This window comes from Bolinopsis microptera, chromosome 1 (genome assembly GCF_026151205.1).
Source record: "Bolinopsis microptera isolate Bmic1 chromosome 1, MBARI_Bmic_1.0, whole genome shotgun sequence".
Lineage (NCBI taxonomy): Eukaryota > Metazoa > Ctenophora > Tentaculata > Lobata > Bolinopsidae > Bolinopsis > Bolinopsis microptera.
In genome coordinates this window covers 11,639,618-11,665,467 of record NC_087072.1, presented here as the reverse complement: position 1 = coordinate 11,665,467, position 25,850 = coordinate 11,639,618, and the positions used below count along the sequence as shown (strand labels likewise).

The following is a 25,850-nucleotide window of genomic DNA, read 5'->3' as shown; positions in this document are numbered from 1 at the left end:
GGATTTCTGAGATGCCATTTTCGTGGAGATTGCTCAATTTTTGTTTGCGTGGCGCCATTTTCAAATTGTGACAGACGCGACTGTGACGGACACACGTTTTTTTCCAATTTTTCCAAATCTTCCACTTGACACTTTTATCTTGTTCAGTGACATCTACTCTGTATTCATGCCAATTTTTAGGCCTCAAATACCCCCAAGAGGTCTGCAATAGCCAAAATTGTCCATTTTGGGCATACGCTAGGGTATCAGTCTAGGGGCATCAATTATTTCTCTTCTTGAACAAATTTATAACTCTGGTAAAACATTCATCACTTTTCAATGCATCATACTGTTGAGACCATCTTCTAAAAGTTTCATTACTTTAGTGTATAAGTTGTGGAAGATATTGAATTTTTACTTCAAAAATATGCGAAAATAGGGTAAAGTCCATTTTTTGTGCCTTTTACCTCTGAAAAAGTTGTAAGCAAATAAAATGGCAAAAACTCAGTAAATTTAATTATTGAATTGCATATGATGTTATTTGATAGTCTAGTCAACATAGTCAACACAATCCAACCTTATTTGACTTCTACTTGTCTTGGTTTTAGTCAAAATAATGGAAATATGGATAAAAATGGCTAAAAGTGAGCCGTATGCCCATATATGGGCATATACAAAATTATACATAACTCGGCCATTTTCTGTCCAATTTTCGATTTGACGACATAGTTTTGTTGAGGACAGTCTCAGCTTTAAGAAAAATGCGTTTAAAGTCTGTTTAAAGATTTTTTGGAGCATTTTCAAAAAAATGTGACAGACGCGACAAGTTGGGACCCCCCTTCCAAAATTTTTTTCTTAAAAGATACAAGCCTGATAATTTCTACGGTACTCGACTCCCTTACCTTCAGAAGAGATATGTTACAGTGGTTTTTTGAATATAAATAGCACTATGTGGCTCTGAAAAAACTTTTTTGCTTAATTTTGTGACGGACGCGACACCATCTTTGTGGAAATTTTTTAGAAAAAGTATTTGAGTAACGGTTTTGAAACTTTGCATAGCTCTCATTCTTATGCCTATGCCTAAGTGTATGGAATTTCATAGAGAAATATTGCTGCATACCCAAACTATGGCCCTTTGAAAATTTGAATGATTTTTTTCATTTCCGAGTAGTGTTCCTTTGAATGAGAAAAATCAAAAGTTAACGCAATATGAAACAAAAAACTTTTGTTGACCTGTAAGGTTAAGAGTCTAATGAACATATTTTAACCAAAATTAGGTGCCTATCTTAACATTTTTCATTTTCACCAAGTGGAACCTTACCGTGGAATTGCCCTTTTGTTTAAACATAATGAAAAGTAATATATTTTGATCATAATTTTAAATCGCTAAAAGGACAAACAGAAAGACCAGGGCGAACTGTTCACTTGTATTACGACAGCTATGTGGGGTGGTACAAAGCATCACATCACCATCGCAACATACTGTTCAATACTGTGTCCTGTGTTTGCCTAACTAACGATCAAATTATTCCAGTTAGCAAACTGCTCCAAATAAAATATAGTTTTTGTGCACAATTTCAGGGATATTAGCGACAGTAGTTTTGAAAAAAAAACGGTACAAATTAAATTGTCAGTATATCAATTTAGTATATTACATATCAATATTATAAGTAATTATAGTAGGTAAAAATTGAGGATAAGAATATATTTAAAATACTAGCTTTACCGATATTTGCCTGATATCAGAAACATAACTACTAGTTACCATAGTTACACTACTAGTTACCATAGAAACATAACTATTCTATGTGATTAATGAAAACAATGAACTGACTGGTAATTAGACCATCCAAATTAACAACCATTCATCACATTCTTATAATTTCATTCGTAGAGTATAACATTAAAATGGAATTCTTATACCAACATTGAACAAACTATCTTATATAATATGTAGAAATCCTTGTATATAATTGACTCTATTTTTATGATAATGAAAACATAAAATAATGTACGGGGTAATTGAAATGAGAAATACAGATTTTAGCTAATCACAGCTGTAAGTAACATTGTAATAACATTGGAAGCAACATGTTATTGGACAATAAATAGCCTTTCTCTATGTGAAAATGCAACACGTGGTTACAGAAAAGCATTAGGTTGCTAAGCGATACAATAACAGTTACTAGGCGATAGATAATAGTCGCTTAAACTGAGGGACAAGCAAATTTGTAGGGAAATACGCATAATCACTAATAGACGAGTTGTTAAGAAACAGGATCGAAGCGGTTGCCGGGCCTCACAAGTTGCCACTCGTCATTAGAAGTCTCCTGGTAGCCAGATCCTTTGCTCCTCCTCTGAGAGTAAGTATTGTCACGTGACCCAGCCTCCTAACTCTCTACAATGTACCTGCTTCACAGCACATGTGCACAAACACACGCACAAACAAACACACGCACAAACACACACACGCACAAACACACACAGGCAGAAGCAGACAAACGCACAAACACACACACCCACACACACCCACACACACCCACACACACCCACACACACCCACACACACCCACACACACAAACACACACACACACACACACACACACACACACACACACACACACACACACACACACACACACACACACACACACACACACACACACACACACAACAGATAGCACGTGCTTAAAACGCCGCACTCTCACATACCTCGCATCCGATCTGGTCACATAGTTTCCCACACTGAACTCTGATAAGTAATTCGAATAAATTTAATTCAAAGCAGAGACCCCTCACTTAGATATGATATAGAATCGATATTAACTACATGTAGTATGTACTGCATGATATTTACTACATGTAGTATGTACTATGTACTGCATGATAGTTACTACATGTAGTATGTACTGTATGATATTCTAAAGCCGGGAACACTCTCTCACCTAACTACTTACAGAAACATTAGTCCGGTCAAGTCCTAGGGAACTATTTTGGGGCAATAACTCAGCTTCACTTAGTTATAGTCCCAGAAAATAATCGTTGAGTCCCCCATGATTCTATCATGCATTTTTGGTGTTACGGACCCATATTATATAGGCGCCCGCGCCTGTGTTCAGCCGAGTCCAAAATAAAGAAAATTTGGTCGGACCATAATGAGTTGATTAAGCCAACTAAGTCATTGCCATGAAGTTCCCTGGTCGATCATGGATTCAACCGGACTACATTCAACATTAAGAGCAAAAACAAAATCAATGTGGGTGTAGCAACAAATATAGCTTGACAACTAGCTCCAAACAGTGACAGAAGCATTCAAAACATCCCTACAATAGCCGACCCAATTCACCACTTAAACGTTTGGAACGTCAGATGACATCTTGCACAATAACTTAACTCAGGACATAACTAAAATAACCAGCACGACCGATCACATCTTAAACTAACCAATCAGAGAGCTCTATTCTAGTCATGTCTTAAACTAACCAATCAGAGAGCTCTATTCTAGTCATGTCTTAATCTAACCAATCAGAGAGCTCTATTCTAGTCATGTCTTAATCTAACCAATCAGAGAGCTCTATTCTAGTCATGTCTTAAACTAACCAATCAGAGGGCTCTATTCTAGTCATGTCTTAAACTAACCAATCAGAGAGCTCTATTCTAGTCATGTCTTAAACTAACCAATCAGAGAGCTCTATTCTAGTCATGTCTTAAACTAACCAATCAGAGAGCTCTATTCTAGTCATGCCTTAATCTAACCAATCAGAGGGCTCTATTCTAGTCATGTCTTAAACTAACCAATCAGAGAGCTCTATTCTAGTCATGCCTTAATCTAACCAATCAGAGAGCTCTATTCTAGTCATGTCTTAAACTAACCAATCAGAGAGCTCTATTCTAGTCATGTCTTAATCTAACCAATCAGAGAGCTCTATTCTAGTCATGTCTTAATCTAACCAGAGCTATATTCTTGAAACATGACTGAAATATCCAATCAGACAACTTTATATAACATATTAAGACAGTACAAGAATCGTAGGTCAGGCTCTCGGAATGTGGGAATTTTACATTTTGTACACTAAGAGAATGCGTGAAACAACAAGCCAGTAGCACATGATTGCATTGCAGCTAGTCGTTGTTCTTACCACTGTTCACAGTTAATGGTGGAATACTCTCGCGGCTGAAATACAGGTCTCATCAACACATAGTAAGGAATGTAAAGAATGTGGTATCTCTTGGTTGCTATGGCAACACACTACTACTTCTTGTATAGACCGTGCTCGTCTTATAAGAGTCAGAATATAATCTTTATTATCTCTTTAATCAATAAAGTGGGAAAAGGGCGCAAATAATCGAATTATTTCGTTTAACGCAACGGTCCATGTCAGTACATTTTGTCCATCATTTCGTCTGTCGAAACTTATCAATAATAATTAATAAGTGTCCAGTTCAACTTTAAATAACCAATGTAGCTAGTGAGCAGAAGAGTATCACAAGATTGAGATGACTTCTGATGGATGGAGCGAGGATATCCGTCTTGCTAGCTCTGTAATGTTAACATGTAGTATGTACTGTAATGTAACAGTGTCTAGTTATTGTAATGTTATCTTCAGCGGCGGAAAGGGGACGAGTAAAGTGCTCCAATTGGGCAAGTGGAAGGCTGACTGGAACAGTGCTAAAAAGGCCAGCAGCTAAGCACTAAAGCACAACTGACAACGGGGAAAGTGCTCCAAAGGGCAAATTAAAGTATTTGACAACTGAGATGACAGAAAGATTATCTGAGATTTTGAAGAGGACTCCTAATGTGTGATTGACTGAGAAATACTTCGATGTAGGAAGTAACGGGATAAAATATGGGTAGTAAGTAACGGGATAAAATTTAGGTAGGAAGTAACGGTATAAAATATGGGTAGGAAGTAACGGTATAAAATATGGGTAGGAAGTAACGCTATAAAATATGGGTAGTAAGTAACGGGATAAAATATGGGTAGAAAGTAACGGGATAAAATATGGGTAGGAAGTAACGGGATAAAATATGGGTAGGAAGTAACGGGATAAAATATGGGTAGGAAGTAACGGTATAAAATATGGGTAGGAAGTAACGGGATAAAATATGGGTAGGAAGTAACGGGATAAAATATGGGTAGGAAGTAACGGGATAAAATATGGGTAGGAAGTAACGGTATAAAATATGGGTAGGAAGTAACGGTATAAAATATGGGTAGGAAGTAACGGGATAAAATATGGGTAGGAAGTAACGGTACAAAATATGGGTAGGAAGTAACGGGATAAAATATGGGTAGGAAGTAACGGGATAAAATATGGGTAGGAAGTAACGGTATAAAATATGGGTAGGAAGTAACGGTATAAAATATGGGTAGGAAGTAACGGGATAAAATATGGGTAGGAAGTAACGGGATAAAATATGCTCACTGAAATTAGGATGAGACTCACTTGGACTCGCTTCAAAGACTAATCTCCTTGGAACATCCGCAAGATTCTGAACAAGGGAAATTCAATAATCTCGTTGTTATATGCCACGAGAATGCTCGGTAACTGTGAGGTTTGGATTGAAGTGGATGTTTAAACCTACCTTGCTTGATAAGGACATTGTATTTTAAATAGAAACTATAAAAATATGACGCAACGGCAACTCCACGAAAAAAGAAAACCTCAATCGAGTAAACAGTCCTGTGGCTAACAACTACAAACTTTAAACAAACACCTACGTCAGTGTTCTATACGTCAGTGTTGTATGCGTCAGTGTTCTATGCGTCAGTGTTTTATACGTCAGTGTTCTATGCGTAAGTGTTCTATGCGTCAGTGTTCTATGCGTCAGTGTTTTATACGTCAGTGTTCTATAATCTATACGTCAGTGCGATGGAGCAGGCGGTTGCTGTCGCGCGCAGCCTCAGGACTGACGTAGTTGTTCTTGTCGTGAATCAATGTGTTGTTGCGACTGTCAGTAAGATAAGAGTGTACGCTGCCTCCTTCAATGCGGCGGCTGTCAGGACGGCGGTCCTGGAAGTTTAGTCCGTCGTCGGTGAGGTGGTAGCCACCCCCATTGTGTAGCAAGTCCTGTGTGGTGAGGGTTAGTGGCTCACTGTCTTGGCATCAGTTAGCAGAGCTAGAGGGTTTAATTAATTCTACAGAGCTTTTAAACGAATTTAGAATAAGTTAATTAAATCCTTAGTCCTTTGAAGATTGTTCAGTAATAATAATTTTGCAGGGAGAGCTTCAATTCAAATCTAATAAATGATGCTTCACCGTCATATCACACTTAGTATTGGTGATGGCACTGTTTTGTGAGGTCGGGTGTCACTGGGCTGCGTGTCATATTCGTTTGTTTACGTCACGCGTTACACTGTCACGCAAAAGCCGTTAGTCACGAGGCATACACAAAATAGCAGCATAATTTATGTCTTGGTGTAAAATATAAATATTTAAAAACTACTACATATTATGTTTATATACTATATATAATATGCTTATTATGAGCATCTTGGAATCAGGGCCTGAAGTTTAAGAAACATAACTTTACGAGAACTTTAGCCATTTTTAAACACAATGTTACAAACAAATATAAACATTTTGGAAACGAATTTTATAAAACCAGCAATTTAACACGGGTACAAAATATTTTAAGTATAATTTTAATGATTAGCAAAATACCACTTTTTATGTTTTACAGGAGTATAAATGTCGTTAAAATAAGTAAATGATGAGAATGAATCTAGATGGGTATGCTTGAACAGCGGAGTTAATGTAGCGAAAACAGGCCTGCTCGGGTCCTATAAACACATGCAGTTTCTGTTGAAACTCGGTAAACAACGTCAGGTTAGCAAGAGAAGCAGTTCAGAAATAGTTCTTAAGATAAAAAAGGGTTCCTGAAAGGTGCCACATAGTTGTAACCAGGTACACCTCAGAGGTAAGGAGTAGTTGTGTCCGTATCTCCGTTCGCAGTGGTTCCGATGTCATCGTACGAGCTCTCCCTGTAACACTTCCGGAAGGGCCCCGCCTTGATCGACTGAAGGACGAGGGGAATAAGGAACTGTAGGAGGTTGTTCTGTACTCATGCATCATTACTACAGAGCGTCACCAGTCACCCACAGTACTTTGCACGTGACTATATGTTATGCCAGCAGATCCAGCGGATTACTTTGAACTGGATCCATGCAAACAGAGGGACAGTCAGTAGTATTTGACTACTAAAGTCAGGTTGAAGAGGATATATGTGTGAGCATGCACCCAAGATACGGAAAGCTGGCACATTGCCAGGCACAAGTACTAAGCATGCAGATCTAAGCATGAACATTGACAATATGAAAATCAAAGTCGCCTTCAGTAGAATAACGAGTGATATGAATCAAAGACTGTCATGAACAAGTCAAGTAGTTTGTATATTTGTTTGTCAGGTAGTTTCTATGTTAGTTTGTCAAGTAGTTTTTATGTTTGTTCGTCAGGTTTGTGAAGAGTCTGTTTTTGTGTGTCTGTCCGTCTGAGTGTCAGTCTAGTGCACGTGTTTGTAACCGTAGCACAATCCGCATCGTCGTGACTGTGATAAAGTAAGTATCAATAGAAATATATTTAACGTCATGCTGTTAGACCTAAGTCTCTATTCGAACAATAATTTGTAGGTTTTCATATCATCAGTGTCGCTACAAAGGTTACCATGGTTACAATCAGTGTTCAAAGGGGGCTAAAATCATTTAAAGAGGTTCGATCATGTGAAATGAGGGTATTGATGATGTATAAAATTGGAATTGAGCCAGCAGAGAGGTCAATGCAATAAAGCCCCCTCTGAAAACTGAAGCAGGCAAAAAATCCTCCAATTATCTTTTCTCTACAATTTTTCAGAAGTCGATTAGAAGCAACATTTTATCTTTTATTATTGTCTATTAACTGATTATTACGATATTTATTTTAGCTAATTTGATAATTTTGAAAATTTCATATCCTGTATCATTTCTTTGAGTTAATTCATTTGACTTTTTGAAACGTTTTTCTTCATTTGATGGATAATTTTTGCGAAGTTGACGCCCAGGAACCATTTAGAGTTGCTCCAATCCCAGGCAGCACAAAGTTGGTATCAGTGATCCAAAAAGTAGATAAATTAAAACAAACAGAAAAACAAACAGAGGGGGCTTTATTAAAATGTAGTGACCTCTCTAAAGTGAATTTTAAATCGTTGCTAGCTTTTAGCTTATTAGCAGACGAGCTGATCTTTAGGGAATGCTAACAATTCTTAGTTATCCCTATTTTGAAAAATGCAGAAAGAATGTAAAGATTACTCAGATAGAAGACTCTATTGCCCAAAGACGGGTATACAAAAAAGATGACCGCTTTTCATCCCAGAAGAGTAAAGGTGCAAGATGCAAGAGGTGGGTGGTGCTGTATTACTCACAAAACAAGACTATGTGCTCGAGAAGAAAGTACTACTAAAGGCTCTCATTTGATACAGCCGCCGTAGCACTATAAATCGGTGGCATTCCCATTAACTTATGCTGAGGAGTATCTCACAATATATTACTAAAGTAATCAAGGGAGTGACCAAAAATAGGGAAATTATTAAAGCAAGCGTCGCTAAGTATCACTAGTAGTACTAAGAACTCAGCTATTTAAAAACTTGTTAGAACGATAGGATGGTGTGTTGCAGTAGAACGATACAGCTCAAGGCTTAAAAGTGCTCGTTACAGCTTGTTCAAACAGCCCTCGAAATTTCAGCACCGCGGGCGGAGTAGCCCAGCTGTTGTGCGAATGTGAAGGAACTTACCGAGCAGCTGATGACCAGACCCAGAGCCATGCCGATCAGCACATAGACAGCAGCCATACCCGAGAAGGCTCCCACGATCGCAATATTGGTGGTCCTAGCATCACCTTCTGCACTCTTGTACACATCAAACGCCTGAAATTGAAATTTAAATGATGAATGTGTAAAAATGTCGAGGAACTAGGGACTATCTTATTCATCTTTCGAAACAAGAAGTTTGGTGTGTTCTGAAAACATACCTTGACTCCGTAGAAGGCGGTCACACCCAGCGCAGCAAGCGAGAAGAAAATGAGAACGGAGATGTAGACGAAGAGGTAGGGGCGACTGTGGAGACATTTGAACGGTTTTCTCAGCTCTCCCAAGATGTTCTCTCCAGACACGATTATCTGAAAGTAAATCTGATTAAAGGAGGGTTGTTAGGGGGAGCATTTGCTGTGTTGCATTTGTCTGTCCCTCCCTCCCTTGCGATCGAATTAGATGTTTGCTGTTACAAGAATTGAAACTAACCTTTCTTTGAGCGAGGATCTGGAAAAGTGCGAAGAGGTAGAATAGTACGATGAGAACATAGATGCCCTCCACTCCGATTGAGTTGAAGAAAGTCTGCTGGTAATACTCCCTCAAAAGCATGTAGAGACAGTACCCAGAGAAGACAGCAAGCAGCACGATGAACAGAAACACCACCCACACAAATGTTGGGAAACAAATGGTCCTGCAACACCCCTCCTGTAAAATAGCAGTGTTATTCGTTACATTTTTTGCCTTTTCGTATTTTTTTGAAGCATCGTCATTCGTCTTAGCTTGTTGACGAACACAAAACTTTCTTAAAACGCGATTTATTTATTTATGACGAAGAAATGAACCGCCTTAAAAAGCGCGGCTTGCGCGCCACTGCGCGTCGACTATCTTCTAACAGGAGTGTAATAAAACACATAAACCTCAAAGCCGCGTGTTCCAACGGAATTCGGAGTTTTTCCCCAAGGAGTTTGGACCGATCTTAAGACAGCCCCGAGGCCCGATCGCAATGTTAATACATACAAGAAGGAAGCGATAAACCTTATAACATCGAATACTTAACGAATCACAAACGCACAACACTTAGCAAGTTACAGCTTACACGGGACAATTAATTACAAAAATCTTTTGACACAATGTTTAGACACGTTGAAAAAGTTCACGTGCAGGTGTTATGAAGTGTAAACATCTTCAACATAAGTGCTCAGATTCATTTAACCTTGATATAAGATCAATTACATACTCTTTATCAATTATCGAGTAACGTGTATGAAGTGGTATAAAAATGGAATTAAGGTTAGTAATTAAGTAAAACCAGGTCAAGATAACCGCACTGTAAACTTATACGTTGAGTACATGTTACATACTTTACATACGTTACATACATTACATACATTACATACTATATATAAACGTGTAATCAAACACTCTACATTGGAAAAAGTGGGCGTTTAAAACATGAGTGTAAACCAGGTATTTCATATCATCAGCTGTAGGAACAGTACAGTGATTCTATAAATATAAGTGATGAAACAAAGCCATACAGTTTACAGGATCCTCCGGTAGAAAAGTCTGACGTCACAGTCTGACGTCACAGTACGGTACGTTTAGTTGCAAATGTTAAACACAACCATACATTTTTCAAATCCTTTTAATGTGTTGAAAATCGTGTTCGTTAATACAAAGTGGTTACTACAGAGCGTCTCATTGGTTACTACAGATAGCCTCACTATATACAGCGAGTATAAGGCATTTGTAAACTTCATAACACGTTACGTTTCCGTGTATTAGTAGCGTGTATAGTGTAATGTGTATACCAAGTGTACAATGTTATATTTGTGAAAAAACATCGAGAATCTTCTCTTGGTCACCTGAGGAGGTCTGTGGTGACCATTGGCGTGTGCAGGGGGGGGGGGGGGGGGTGGCATGCGCAGGGGGGTGACTTGCGCAGGGGGGTGGCGTGCGCAGGGGGGTGTTACTTCTTAAAACTACGCTTTACATCTCAGTTTACCACTTACCAGCTGATTTTAATTCCAACTTTTCGCAACAGACGGCATATAAATATTAGATGATATAATAATAATAAATTGAAGTTTAATAAGTGATTAACATCCCGTTGACTGTTCATCGATATGGTTGGTGTGTAATACCATTATAGTACGTGGGTTTTCTATTCTTCTATTGTGTTCTATAATCAGTAATGTTGCCCTGTTCTGCATCTTCAACCAAAGGCAAAAGCATCATGATTTTCTCGTTAATTTGCAACTTGAGTCCGAAATCTTTTACTTTTATTTGCTATGATTGTTGAAAACTGTGAAGCTTCGTGAAAAGCGCCCGCTTGTGGATATAATATAATATAACATACTCGCCTCGCGGGCGGAATTTCGTATAGCACTCGGGCCGAACGGGCCCTCCGGGCTATACGAAGATATGTCGTCCTCGGGCTGGCGCCCGAGACATATACATCTATACTATAATTTAAACTTGACAAAATTTCCCCGGCAACGGGGACATAGAAGAAAAAACACCGAAAATCGACCTCAAAATGACCCTCTGGTGAAATCAAACCCAGCTCGCAAATGGAGTTGAAACCTCGCCATTTTTAGCAGGGTTGTAGAAAAAGGATAGGAATAGGCTATAGCATTCTTAGAATTTTCAGGGTGAGAATCCTTGTCACGTTATTGGTCAGCTTCGCCGGGGCTCATGTCTTTCCTCGAGGGAGCATTAGTGTCTACAGAAAAACTGACAAATCCTAGCGAAGTCCAATCCGAACCACATCTTCCATCAGAGGTGGTGCTGGGTCAGTTAACCATAGAGGGGGTCAGGCACTGTACGCTCACGGCTGGTTCTTGGAGCCAACACTCTCAGCCCCACAGAAGTGGGAGCACTGTCGGTGGTGGCACACCCAGAAAACGGACAGTGTCTCTCCTTCTCTCTTCTTGGACCTGCATTGCTGCTGGCGAGTCAGCCAGTAGCAATGCAGCATCTCACTCACTCAATCACATCAGCAGTTCAAACACAGAGACTGGCACTCTCTACTCCGCCACGGAAAGTGGACAAAAATAACCCATCCAGTCATGGAAAAATGACATTATTGAACCAGCCGCAAAACCATGTTAAACCACGGAATATTACTAAAACTCCAAAGCGAGCGCTCTACAACAGGAAGAATCTGGAAAGCGCCAAGACAAACCAGTATAGAAAGGACCAAAATCAGCACTCCACGAGAGCGCGAGACAGCCGCGCGCAGCATAACAAAACAATCTGAAACAAAGGGACGTCAAAAGTTAAATACACCAAAGATAAACCAAAGGAACATCACACCAGGGTTCGAGTTTAATTTCATCCCAACTCGATCCTCCAAAATACTAAAAGCACGACACAACCTCGAGGATCACCAGGGCAGGCCCGCTAGCATAATGCGGTGGTAGTTCCTCGAAGTAACGCACTACCTTTTCCGGGAGGGTGTTTCGACACCTGACTCCAGACGGGTTCTATGGAGTCTCTCGATGACGGATCATTATGGCAGATAACCTTAGGGTCATCGCCGATCCACCGGGTCATAACTATGTTATGTCTTTTGGACGTACCGGGCTCTGCGAACCCCATGCCAAGCAGAGCAAAAGGTACAAAGCCTGCAGTCCAAAGGAGCTCCATCAGACGTTAGCCACAAGGCGGACGTAGCCTCCTTGCTAATCCGGGGAGGTAGAGTGAGCGCCCTCGACAAAAAAAAAAAAAAAAAAATTCTTAGAATTTTGATTTAGGCTTTAGATTTTTTATAATTAACGTCGGAAGTGAGGTAAAATAACCGTTAGAATAATGTCGTTATTTTAGCAAAGGTTTACTGCGCTGTTGCGTAGCAACGTTAAAATGCACGTGCGCGAGCAAAAACATCTTAACTACGCGCGTTGTTATGCTGTATGCTACGTCATAATTTCAAAAATAGCTCACATTTACGCTCACGCTATGACTTATATTCATAACTTTGGTTGTGATTGGTATTTTTTGATGCGGTAAAAAGTATCGTTTTGGGAATCCGAATACTAACAACGCTGTCGCCATTGTTAGATAAATTCCATTATGTCTACAGTATAACAGAGCTATATGATGAAGAGAAATTAAAACATAACTGATTTTTAAAATTTCCTTGAACAAAGCTTTCGACTAGCGGGTTTCTAGTATAATATATCGCACGCGCAGGGGCGTGCGATATAAATTTCCGCCCGCTGAGTTTTATTGTAACAGAACGTGTTAGGGGGGGGGGGGGGGAACTAAGCAATCTTCATTTTAACCAGTTCTCACTCACCTTTTCTTGCTGTATTTTAAATCACAAGTCTACGCTATGTTATTATAAATAACACATTTAATTCTTGTTAATGTGGATAATGTGAGATAGTAATAGTACTACTGTAACTAATGTGAGGTAAATGTAAATATGCGTTCGTTATCATTTTACCACGTAAAATAACATATGAGAGTTGAATATTTCATAAGCTCTTCTCAAACTTGCTGACATGTCACTCACTAAACATTCCTTCTAGAACAAAACATGGTTGAAGGGTCATAACAAATAAACATTTATATTCCTTCTAGAACAAAACATGTTTGAAGGGTCATAACAAACTTACATTTATATTCCTTCTAGAACAAAACATGGTTGAAGGGTCATAACAAATTAACATTTATATTCCTTCTAGAACAAAACATGGTTGAAGGGTCATAACCCCCCGCCCCTTATACTATAAATACTCTTTATGACTCAAGCTCCAGCGCAGTGTGTATAAAACGACTGTACGAGGTCCCCTGCTGTATACTGCTGGCGACAATGTTATTGTTTAACAGGTGTCGGACCTTGTATTTGGTGACACAGTACAAATTCCTGTTGTAATAGCTGGTGAATACTGAATATGTCATTTGTCGCTCACTCCCCTACTCGCTTGATAATTACAACATTTTTTTGAGAGCAGACGGGGGGGGGGGTTAGGTCACACAACACATGCTGAACAACATGTATGTTAACTAATTAAAAGGAGAACTAATTGTTAGATGTTATATAAAATCATTAGAATAAAAGCGTATAAACGGATAAAGACTGCGATTTCCTCAAGGTGACAAGGTTAATAGTAATAGGTAAGGTACTTTAGAGATTATCCCTTTTTTGGCAAAACTTTAATACAGCTAGTAGTTTGTCCACACAGCTACAAAACCTCCTTGCTTCTTGACTGATCAAAGCAATCTCAGCTCTACACAGTCACCGATTTGGAAAGGTGTTTCTATTAGAGCTGAAGAAGCAGACAAGAAATAAAACCGTCATGAGACGCTCACAAATGAGCGGGGGGAGGGGGCAGGGGGAAGGGGGGGGGGGGGGTGGGCGGGGTCAACCCAGCATGCACAAGAATAATACTGCAGTATTACAAACAAATGTTGGTTGAGCAATGAAGTGACCTGATAACATGGGGCAATATATTCTAGATATTTTATTTATTTTTCAACAGACGACAACTTCCTGTTTTTTCTTCTATATTAGTTACTCATATCTCTTTTACAGACTTTTTTACAAGGACATTGACAGATGATACTCACATTAGGCATTCATTATTGCATCTAAATTATTTCACTTGCATTAGGTTTAGGAAAACAAATTTTTTTTTTTTAGAAATTTATTCTCTGGTTAACAGATTTCAAATGTTTAATTAATTTGTAGTATGACAGTAAGGTATATAAGAAGTTATTTAATTTTGCTTGGGCTATTATATTGACTATTGAGGTTTAATGATGATATGGAATTTGAATTCTATATAAATTTACACTATGTGGTTGGGGCATTTTGCATAGTAAATATGGTTACTACTCCTATATATCATATTATTTGATTGGTATTCGATTTCTGATTATTTCTCTAGGAATATGATTATTATATCTCAATTTGGCTTTAGGTAGGGTGCCCCGCTAAAAGAACTGGATTCTTCCAGGAAGCATCCCGTGCACAGACCTTGGTCTACATATATATTAAATTATTAACCATTCATTCTGTATGTGCACGAAAATTTATTTCAATCAAAACATATTTCCGTGTAAGTTCCCAGCGTCACACATTGTAGTGAATATACAGGGTGGGCCAAAAGTCAGTGGGCATAAGTTGGCCTTAATAGCTTAGTCAGTGAGTGCCCAATTGAAATAATTCTTTTTGGTAAGACGTACTACCACCACTGGTTCGAGGAATTTGTCAAATCGAAAAATATTCGAGTTCATTCTTTTCAAATGAAGGTTTATTTCTGCATTTATTTAATAGTTTGGATAGTCAGATCGAGCTAAATTCGAATTACGTTTGTCCTGAAAAAAAAAACTGTATGTCTGTCTGTCTGTCTGTAATTTACGAATGGTTTAATCAAGATAACAGTAAGAGATATGGGACTGGTTTTTTTCGGTTTAGTGCCGACAAAACTCTGACGAAGCCAAATGATTAAGTTTTTTTAAATCGGTCGGTGGTAAGTGGTTTAATTGATCATTTTGTGACGGAAATGTGATACAAAAGTGTCTCACGTTATGTCCCACTCTCGCTTTCTCTCCCTTAATGACAGATTTGCTATATAATTAGGTAATTGGGGGGGGGGGGGGTACTTATAATGGTTCGGGGGGGGGGGGGGGGGGGGGGGCGGGGGGGGGGGCGGGGGGGGGGGGGGGGGCCGGGGGGGTACTTATAACGGTTCGGGCAACTTATAAGGGGGGAGCTGGATGGGACTGGAGGGGGAGGGGGCCGCCCGGGGGGGGGGGGTACTTATAAGGGGGAGGGGCTGGAGGGGGAGGGGGCCGCGCCGGGGGGGGAGGGGGCCACGCCGGGGGGGTTTGGGCTACTTATAAGGGGGGGAGCTGGATGGGGCTAGAGGGGGAGGGGCTGGAGGGGGGGGGGGTACTTATTATGTAATTGTGAGAGAATGTAGGGGATGTAGCTTACATTACACGCAGCATACTACGTGACTTGTAGAAAGTATAGACAGGACATTAGCGACCAGGCTACTCCACAACCGGGCTACATAATTATAAGCAATAAAAGTATAATGTATATTATATTATTATATATAACTCTCCTTGAAAATAGATATAGATTATAGCTGCAGTGCAAAGATATCGAATATAGAACAGTTGTTGATAAGCGGCGACATTTCAGTAGTTCACTAAGTGTCATTGTATGTGAAACTGTTAAGGAATGATTTATATTATCTTAATACAATACCTCCATTCGAGCAGTATACAGTATACACGCGATACGTGCCGTACTATAACATGCCGTACTATTACATGCCGTACTATTATATGTTCTCAATGGTGCATCATCCCTTTATGCAATAGATAGAAGGAAGTGATCTTCTAATGGAGACTAAATTATTCTGTTCTCCTGTGTTACTAAGGGTTTGTTGTAGTTAAAGATCAGCTATTATAGTCTGAACTGGAGGCGAGCACATTATATAATCTATATATTATATATTACATAATGTTATTTATATAATATCTATACTAGAAATCCCGTGGTTATAGGGAGGAAGTTAATAATATATTTGAAAGAAATTTTTGATCACATCAAAAAACATCCATCCAAACCGAAGATACAGCCGAATCGCCGATTAATATGTGAAACAGTCCAGACAAAGTAATATGATAACAAAACTGCTCGCAAAATCTTTGCACGTGCGCGTACATCGTAACAACCGCCTTCGTTGTTATGGAACTTCTTATTTCCCGTCTAATTTGCACTTGAGCGAACAGACAAACAAACAGACACTTTCGGATTATAAAAGAGATTATTGCCTATAATTTGTAGTGCCAGAGTATTTTTTTTTTGTAATTGATCCCCGATTACTGTGGGTCAGAAAATTGCGCAATCATAGTTCGTTTGGTAATACTGATGCTGTAATACAGATGATGTACTAAAAACGAGCAGGATGGCTACATACTTCACACTACATACTGAACAGAATGGTTACATACTACTTTATTTGATTATTTGTATTTGAGATTCTGCGATTAAATTTATTTTGTTGATTGTAATGTTGTGATATTGCATAATTTATTGTAAATGTAATATATGTTTCAGAAAATTATAATGCGATTAATGTAACGCGATGGAAGTTCTTTAAGCGAGCAATTCCAGTCCAAACCCTGGAAACATGACATAAAAGATTCGTTTTCACTTGTTTGCATAAAAAGCATTAATACTATACTACATACTACATACTGTACAGAATGATTACATACGACATACTACATACTACATAAATCATACTGTACAGAATGGTTACATACTACATACTACATACATCATACTGTACAGAATGGTTACATACTACATACTAGTATACGTCATACTGTACAGAATGGTTAAAGAATGTTTAGTAATTGTGATATTCTTTACAGTAGTATACTAGTCGTAACTGCATAATTATTTACCACTTAATCCGTGCTATGTCTATATCCGCTTATTTCCAGCAAATTCTAAAGCTGAGTAGCAGTTGTACAGCTACACTAGCTGTAGTACTGATATGTAGCTCAAAAAATGATATAACATATCATATGTTCAATTAAAGTTGAATATATTGTTGCGAACTATAGTAAAGTAATAAGGGAGGTTAGCAAGAGTAACTCTGTGGTAATGTGTACACGGTCAACTATAGTAATTTCCGTGCAGTTACCAATTATTATACTCCGAGTAGAGCACGTATTATACTCCGAGTAGAGCACGTATTATACTCCGAGTAGAGCACGTATTATACTCCGAGTAGAGCACGTATTATACTCCGAGTACAGCACATATTATACTCCGAGTACAGCACCTATTATACTCCGAGTACAGCACGTATGTGCTGTATGTATATATACTCCGAGTACAGTATGTCACGAGACTTGTCACATGGCTAAATGCCGAATTACAGAAGCCGATATACCCAAAACGGAGATCTTTCTCTTTCACTAATGGCTTAGTAATGAGGAGAAGAAGCTTTTAGACAGAGCAGATCTGGATATCAAAGTGACCTCATTAGAAAGCTACACACTATTAGAAATTAGAACACTAATTTAAGTGAGTCATCACGATGGGAATGTCGAGAGATTTCTTGTAGTTAAAAGGAGAAATAACGTTGCTAAACATGGACTACTTGTCTTTACTATGCGGCCTGGAGAAATGTTTCAATAATTCAGAGAGTTTAACCTACCTTTTCAATAATGCACATGTTACCAATTTCAAGGAAATACCAATTTTTGGACCACATAAGTCGTAATTTCTAAAATACTGTGTTTTTGAGTTATTGGCGAACGACAAGATGCAAAATTGACTATATTTTGCAACCACTTTTGCCCAGAGAGTTTAACCTACCTTTCATTTAAAGTCTGTCTCATATTGTCGATTGTCTTGTAGCTGGTGAGTGTGTCTTGTAGCTGGTGAGTGTGTCTTGTAGCTGGTGAGTGTGTTTTGTAGCTGGTGAGTGTGTTTTGTAGCTGGTGAGTGTGTCTTGTAGCTGGTGAGTGTGTCTTGTAGCTGGTGAGTGTGTCTTGTAGCTGGTGAGTGTGTCTTGTAGCTGGTGAGTGTGTCTTGTAGCTGGTGAGTGTGTCTTGTAGCTGGTGAGTGTGTCTTGTAGCTGGTGAGTGTGTCTTGTAGCTGGTGAGTGTGTCTTGTAGCTGGTGAGTGTGTCTTGTAGCTGGTGAGTGTGTCTTGTAGCTGGGGAGTGTGTCTTGTAGCTGGTGAGTGTGTCTTGTAGCTGGTGAGTGTGTCTTGTAGCTGGTGAGTGTGTCTTGTAGCTGGTGAGTGTGTCTTGTAGCTGGTGAGTGTGTCTTGTAGCTGGTGAGTGTGTCTTGTAGCTGGTGAGTGTGTCTTGTAGCTGGTGAGTGTGTCTTGTAGCTGGTGAGTGTGTCTTGTAGCTGGTGAGTGTGATTTGTAGCTGGTGAGTGTGTCTTGTAGCTGGTGAGTGTGTCTTGTAGCTGGTGAGTGTGTCTTGTAGATGGTGAGTGTGTTTTGTAGCTGGTGAGTGTGTCTTGTAGCTGGTGAGTGTGTCTTGTAGCTGGTGAGTGTGTCTTGTAGCTGGTGAATGTGTCTTGTAGCTGGTGAGTGTGTCTTGTAGCTGGTGAGTGTGTCTTGTAGCTGGTGAGTGTGTCTTGTAGCTGGTGAGTGTGTCTTGTAGCTGGTGAGTGTGTCTTGTAGCTGGTGAGTGTGTCTTGTAGCTGGTGAGTGTGTCTTGTAGCTGGTGAGTGTGTCTTGTAGCTGGTGAGTGTGTCTTGTAGCTGGTGAGGGTGTCTTGTAGCTGATGAGTGTGTCTTGTAGCTGGTGAGTGTGTCTTGTAGCTGGTGAGTGTGTCTTGTAGATGGTGAGTGTGTCTTGTAGCTGGTGAGTGTGTCTTGTAGCTGGTGAGTGTGTCTTGTAGCTGGTGAGTGTGTCTTGTAGCTGGTGAGTGTGTCTTGTAGATGGTGAGTGTGTCTTGTAGCTGGTGAGTGTGTCTTGTAGCTGGTGAGTGTGTCTTGTAGCTGGTGAGTGTGTCTTGTAGCTGGTGAATGTGTCTTGTAGCTGGTGAGTGTGTCTTGTAGCTGGTGAGTGTGTCTTGTAGCTGGTGAGTGTGTCTTGTAGCTGGTGAGTGTGTCTTGTAGCTGGTGAGTGTGTCTTGTAGCTGGTGAGTGTGTCTTGTAGCTGGTGAGTGTGTCTTGTAGCTGGTGAGTGTGTCTTGTAGCTGGTGAGTGTGTCTTGTAGCTGGTGAGTGTGTCTTGTAGCTGGTGAGGGTGTCTTGTAGCTGGTGAGTGTGTCTTGTAGCTGGTGAGTGTGTCTTGTAGATGGTGAGTGTGTCTTGTAGATGGTGAGTGTGTCTTGTAGCTGGTGAGTGTGTCTTGTAGCTGGTGAGTGTGTCTTGTAGCTGGTGAGTGTGTCTTGTAGCTGGTGAGTGTGTCTTGTAGCTGGTGAGTGTGTCTTGTAGCTGGTGAGTGTGTCTTGTAGCTGGTGAGTGTGTCTTGTAGATGGTGAGTGTGTCTTGTAGCTGGTGAGTGTGTCTTGTAGCTGGTGAGTGTGTCTTGTAGCTGGTGAGTGTGTCTTGTAGCTGGTGAGTGTGTCTTGTAGCTGGTGAGTGTGTCTTGTAGCTGGTGAGTGTGTCTTGTAGCTGGTGAGTGTGTCTTGTAGCTGGTGAGTGTGTATTGTAGCTGGTGAGTGTGTCTTGTAGCTGGTGAGGGTGTCTTGTAGCTGATGAGTGTGTCTTGTAGCTGGTGAGTGTGTCTTGTAGCTGGTGAGTGTGTCTTGTAGCTGGTGAGTGTGTCTTGTAGCTGGTGAGTGTGTCTTGTAGCTGGTGAGTGTGTTTTGTAGCTGGTGAGTGTGTCTTGTAGCTGGTGAGTGTGTCTTGTAGATGGTGAGTGTGTCTTGTAGCTGGTGAGTGTGTCTTGTAGCTGGTGAGTGTGTCTTGTAGCTGGTGAGTGTGTCTTGTAGCTGGTGAGTGTGTCTTGTAGCTGGTGAGTGAGTCTTGTAGATGGTGAGTGTGTCTTGTAGCTGGTGAGTGTGTCTTGTAGCTGGTGAGTGTGTCTTGTAGCTGGTGAGTGTGTCTTGTAGCTGGTGAGTGTGTCTTGTAGCTGGTGAGTGTGTCTTGTAGCTGGTGAGTGTGTCTTGTAGCTGGTGAGTGTGTCTTGTAGCTGGTGAGTGTGTCTTGTAGCTGGTGAGTGTGTCTTGTAGCTGGTGAGTGTGTCTTGTAGCTGGTGAGTGTGATTTGTAGCTGGTGAGTGTGTCTTGTAGCTGGTGAGTGTGTCTTGTAGCTGGTGAGTGTGTCTTGTAGCTGGTGAGTGTGTCTTGTAGCTGGTGAGTGTGTCTTGTAGCTGGTGAGTGTGTCTTGTAGCTGGTGAGTGTGTCTTGTAGCTGGTGAGTGTGTCTTGTAGCTGGTGAGTGTGTCTTGTAGCTGGTGAGTGTGTCTTGTAGCTGGTGAGTGTGTCTTGTAGCTGGTGAGTGTGTCTTGTAGCTGGTGAGTGTGTCTTGTAGCTGGTGAGTGTGTCTTGTAGCTGGTGAGTGTGTCTTGTAGCTGGTGAGTGTGTCTTGTAGCTGGTGAGTGTGTCTTGTAGCTGGTGAGTGTGTCTTGTAGCTGGTGAGTGTGTCTTGTAGCTGGTGAGTGTGTCTTGTAGCTGGTGAGTGTGTCTTGTAGCTGGTGAGTGTGATTTGTAGCTGGTGAGTGTGATTTGTAGCTGGTGAGTGTGTCTTGTAGCTGGTGAGTGTGTCTTGTAGCTGGTGAGTGTGTCTTGTAGATGGTGAGTGTGTCTTGTAGCTGGTGAGTGTGTCTTGTAGCTGGTGAGTGTGTCTTGTAGCTGGTGAGTGTGTCTTGTAGCTGGTGAGTGTGTCTTGTAGCTGGTGAGTGAGTCTTGTAGATGGTGAGTGTGTCTTGTAGCTGGTGAGTGTGTCTTGTAGCTGGTGAGTGTGTCTTGTAGCTGGTGAGTGTGTCTTGTAGCTGGTGAGTGTGTCTTGTAGCTGGTGAGTGTGTCTTGTAGCTGGTGAGTGTGTCTTGTAGCTGGTGAGTGTGTCTTGTAGCTGGTGAGTGTGTCTTGTAGCTGGTGAGTGTGTCTTGTAGCTGGTGAGTGTGTCTTGTAGCTGGTGAGTGTGTCTTGTAGCTGGTGAGTGTGTATTGTAGCTGGTGAGTGTGTCTTGTAGCTGGTGAGTGTGTCTTGTAGCTGGTGAGGGTGTCTTGTAGCTGATGAGTGTGTCTTGTAGCTGGTGAGTGTGTCTTGTAGATGGTGAGTGTGTCTTGTAGCTGGTGAGTGTGTCTTGTAGCTGGTGAGTGTGTCTTGTAGCTGGTGAGTGTGTCTTGTAGCTGGTGAGTGAGTCTTGTAGATGGTGATTGTGTCTTGTAGCTGGTGAGTGTGTCTTGTAGATGGTGAGTGTGTCTTGTAGCTGGTGAGTGTGTCTTGTAGCTGGTGAGTGTGTCTTGTAGCTGGTGAGTGTGTCTTGTAGCTGGTGAGTGTGTCTTGTAGCTGGTGAGTGTGTCTTGTAGCTGGTGAGTGTGTTTTGTAGCTGGTGAGTGTGTCTTGTAGCTGGTGAGTGTGTCTTGTAGCTGGTGAGTGTGTCTTGTAGCTGGTGAGTGTGTCTTGTAGCTGGTGAGTGTGTCTTGTAGCTGGTGAGTGTGTCTTGTAGCTGGTGAGTGTGTCTTGTAGCTGGTGAGTGTGTCTTGTAGCTGGTGAGTGTGTCTTGTAGCTGGTGAGTGTGATTTGTAGCTGGTGAGTGTGTCTTGTAGCTGGTGAGTGTGTCTTGTAGCTGGTGAGTGTGTCTTGTAGCTGGTGAGTGTGTCTTGTAGCTGGTGAGTGTGTCTTGTAGCTGGTGAGTGTGTCTTGTAGCTGGTGAGTGTGTCTTGTAGCTGGTGAGTGTGTCTTGTAGCTGGTGAGTGTGTCTTGTAGCTGGTGAGTGTGTCTTGTAGCTGGTGAGTGTGTCTTGTAGCTGGTGAGTGTGTCTTGTAGCTGGTGAGTGTGTCTTGTAGCTGGTGAGTGTGTCTTGTAGCTGGTGAGTGTGTCTCGTAGCTGGTGAGTGTGTCTTGTAGCTGGTGAGTGTGTCTTGTAGCTGGTGAGTGTATCTTGTAGCTGGTGAGTAACGAACAGTTACTCAATAAAAATGGAAAGATTATAGTAACATTTAAGTCTTGGACGTATTTTTGATGCTTCAGCATGTCAATATGCTTTCTAGGAGTTATAGAACCCATCAGACTATTGATTTTATAAAGAAAGGGAAAATCTAAAAACGTGAGTCTAGAATATCAAACCACGAGTCATCCTTTCTCTACAAGCATATTCATAATTTAGAAGTGTTTGACATACATACTCTATTGGCTGGAATGAGTTCATTTACATAATATAGCTAGTTTTACTGTTTTAGTTATACAGGAATATTTACATAAGAACACGCATTAAATAACCAGTACATTTGCTATAACATCTGCACACACTCATCCTAACAACAGGATACTCTACGGCAAAGGGACAATTTACTTTATTAACAAGTGTGAACACGGTAAACGACCCCATCCCCCACCCCTCTCGCATGGTACCGCCCCTCGCACGGTACCCGCCCCCTCGCATGGGTACCCGCCCCCCTCCCCCTGAAGCAGCTTGATCTCTACTCCCTACAGCGCCGCCGCGAAAGGTACATGATCATCCTTGTCTGGAAAATTTACTACGGTGAGATTCCCAACAGTGTAAACATTTCTTTCCACCACTCTCAAAGAAGAGGTGTTACATGTCTTCGTCCTCTTGGCGGACCAAAATACAAAAGCATCAACACCATGAGGTTCCATTCTTTCCCTTCAGTGGCCTCTGCTTTGTATAACGTTGTGCCTCACGACATCAAGTCTATACCAACATTGCCAAAATTCAAGGCAGCACTTGATCGCTTTCTCCATACCGTCCCCGACACCCCTCCTACCCCTAATGGAAATTCAATCTTGGAATGGGCTGTGAGCAAGACATGATAACGGAGAACCCGGTGGTGGAGACGCAAGATGTCTTGGCCTGGGCGTGCTAGCCCGAAACGAACCCAAGGTACCCAAGGTAAGGTACCCCCCCCCCCACACGGTACCCGCCCAATCGCACGGTACCCGCTCCGCCCCCCTCGCACGGTATAATACAGTTATACAGTCCCGTCTAGAATCGTAAAGCTCAAGTGATCCTTAGTGCTTCAGTGATGGTAAAATGTCATGATAAACGTTCCGAAGGTGCGCTTTAAATCACTGTCCTTATCCTAAATATGGGCTAAGAGAGGGAGCTGGAGGTAGCTAAATATGGACTAAGCTAATGCAAAATGCAGATTAAACTTGTCCCAAAAGATAGTGTTATGTAAATTTTGTGGGCACCTGTGTTTAAAGTATAGGTATACAGTTTACCCTTACTAAAGACAGCGATCTACTGGGCTAGGCTAATGTGTAAAAATTAGACCAGTTACTCCAGTAGCAGGGAATAGTTGAGTGTGCACTTCGATGTATACGATTTCTGACAACACAGGGTTGTTTGTTAGATCATTCTTAACCAAAATCGTTTAGGTACGCAATTTGTGTCGCTAGACATAACCCTACAGGGCAAATTTTCTAAATTACCCTCAGTCGCGTATATGGGATTTTTGTATTTCAGCCCCTGAAGGTCATAGAGACTTCAATTTTAGCTTAAAACTACCGCAATGGCCATATTTATATACAAGTTATGAAGCAACATAAGGTCTCCAGTGCTTTGTTTTATAGATATTGACAAAAAACTGTTTTTTGGCTCAGCGAACCAAAAATGGGACTGAATTTTGATAACTTGAACTAGGAAAATCGTAGAGACTTGAATTTTAGCTTAAAATGAGCGCAAACATCACATTTATATACAACTTATAAAGCAATATAAGCCCTTTAATGCTTATTTGTTAAGATATTGACAAAAATCGGTCATTTTGGATACACGCGTGAGGAAAAATACCAAATTGGGTAAAAACTTTGGTCTTTTTTTACCAGTTTTGTGCTCAAGTTATTAAAATGTGCTTTGATGTTGTAGATCGGGTGTTTTCTTCCAATATGGGTTTCGGTATAAATCTGGAAGGACCCGGTTCATGTGTGATAGGGGTTAAAAACCCTAAAATGTCAGGCGATGGGCGAGACAATTGTCTGAATTTGGTTATAAAAACACTTGCACTCTTTGTTAGGGTTTGCTTTTTTCTGCTACATCGATCCGATTTCTAACTACTAATCATCCGCATCTAGATCAGTCTCTTTTAGATACATGATTTCTATAAGTTCTTAAAGGTACATATTCCGGCATGATGTAAAGTCTATATCAAAGCATTTTAATGTGGTCTTAACAAGTTGCAAGATATTCAAGTTCACTAATAAAACAAAGATTGTAGGTTATAATCCTTCTTTTAGTTTTACATATTGAGTAATTTTGGCTACACAGGAAAGATACCAAATTGGTTTACCAAACTAAGATTGTAGGTTATCTATTATTCTTTACATGATTATTGACACAACTTCATTATAGTCAAACCTGTATTATTTTAAATATTTAATATTTATCCACACTCTCCATAAGAATATTATTGGGAGTCATTTTTGATTTTTGTGGTTAAAATTCGATTTGTGGTTAAAATCAGTATTTCCAAGCAAAAAACTGTCCCAAATTTCTCCTTCGAATATGGTCCGCTAGTTCGAAATTTTAGCACTTATGAACGTTATTGTTAGACATTACATTAGTGTAATACAACTGAGACCAGATGTAGTGATCTATTCAGATAAAGCGAAGAAGGTGCATCTGAATGAGGAGAACTTTGCTGATCAAGAGAAAAGAATATGAAGAGATATCAGCAGCTGACAGAAGAGATTGCAAGCTCCAGACAGTAGCAGTTCGAGTTCGAGGCATTCACAACTGCAGCCTCCAAACCTTTATGAACCACTGCACCTTGAACGTAAACACTAAAGAGAAAAAGGCCTGCATGAAGATCGCTGAAATTAGCATGAGGGCATCATACACCATCTATCTGTCCAGAAACACCATTATATGGACAGATGATTGGGAGTTAGTCCAGAGGCTAGTAATTGCATAGTAGGAGCGTATAATGTTTGTAGAATGTAATTATTTTTACAAACTACCGTTCAAAACTTATAGATCAAGTGATTGCCTACTCACAATTATATTACAACGTCGTGGGGTCAGTTGATATTGTTGCTAAAAATCAGGAGCAAGCGTCTTGAAACAGGATACCATGAATCTGTATAAGTTTTAAGTAGTTTCATTCTACGTTTAATATTATTATTGGGTCGTTTACGTTAAAGTTATATTCGGCCATTTTATAGCCTCCCCCTCAAAAAGCCCACAATTACTCAATATTATGTAAAAGAAGGATAACCTACAATCTTTGTTTTATATTAGTGAATTTGAATATCTTGCAACTTGTTAAGACCACATTAAAATGCTTTGATATAGACTTTACATCATGCCGGAATATGTACCTTTAAGAACTTATAGAAATCATGTATCTAAAAGAGAATGATCTAGATGCGGATGATTAGTAGTTAGAAATCGGATCGATGTAGCAGAAAAAAGCAAACCCTAGCAAAGAGTGCAAGTGTTTTTATAACCAAA

At 40.4% G+C, this 25,850-nt stretch overlaps 1 protein-coding gene across 4 annotated transcripts in view; it reads right to left on the bottom strand.

Moving 5' to 3' along the window:
- LOC134813106 (uncharacterized) overlaps positions 1 to 25,850 on the bottom strand; it is a 121,540-nt gene that overhangs the window by 16,342 nt on the left and 79,348 nt on the right. For all 4 annotated transcript variants that reach the window (XM_063822648.1, XM_063823448.1, XM_063821137.1 and 1 more), the window contains exons 5-7: positions 9,252 to 9,467; positions 8,984 to 9,130; positions 8,748 to 8,879 (exon numbers count right to left, since the gene is read on the bottom strand). In XM_063822648.1, coding sequence (XP_063678718.1) covers positions 8,748 to 8,879; positions 8,984 to 9,130; positions 9,252 to 9,467 — 495 coding nt within the window. The remainder of the gene's footprint in view (positions 1 to 8,747; positions 8,880 to 8,983; positions 9,131 to 9,251; positions 9,468 to 25,850) is intronic.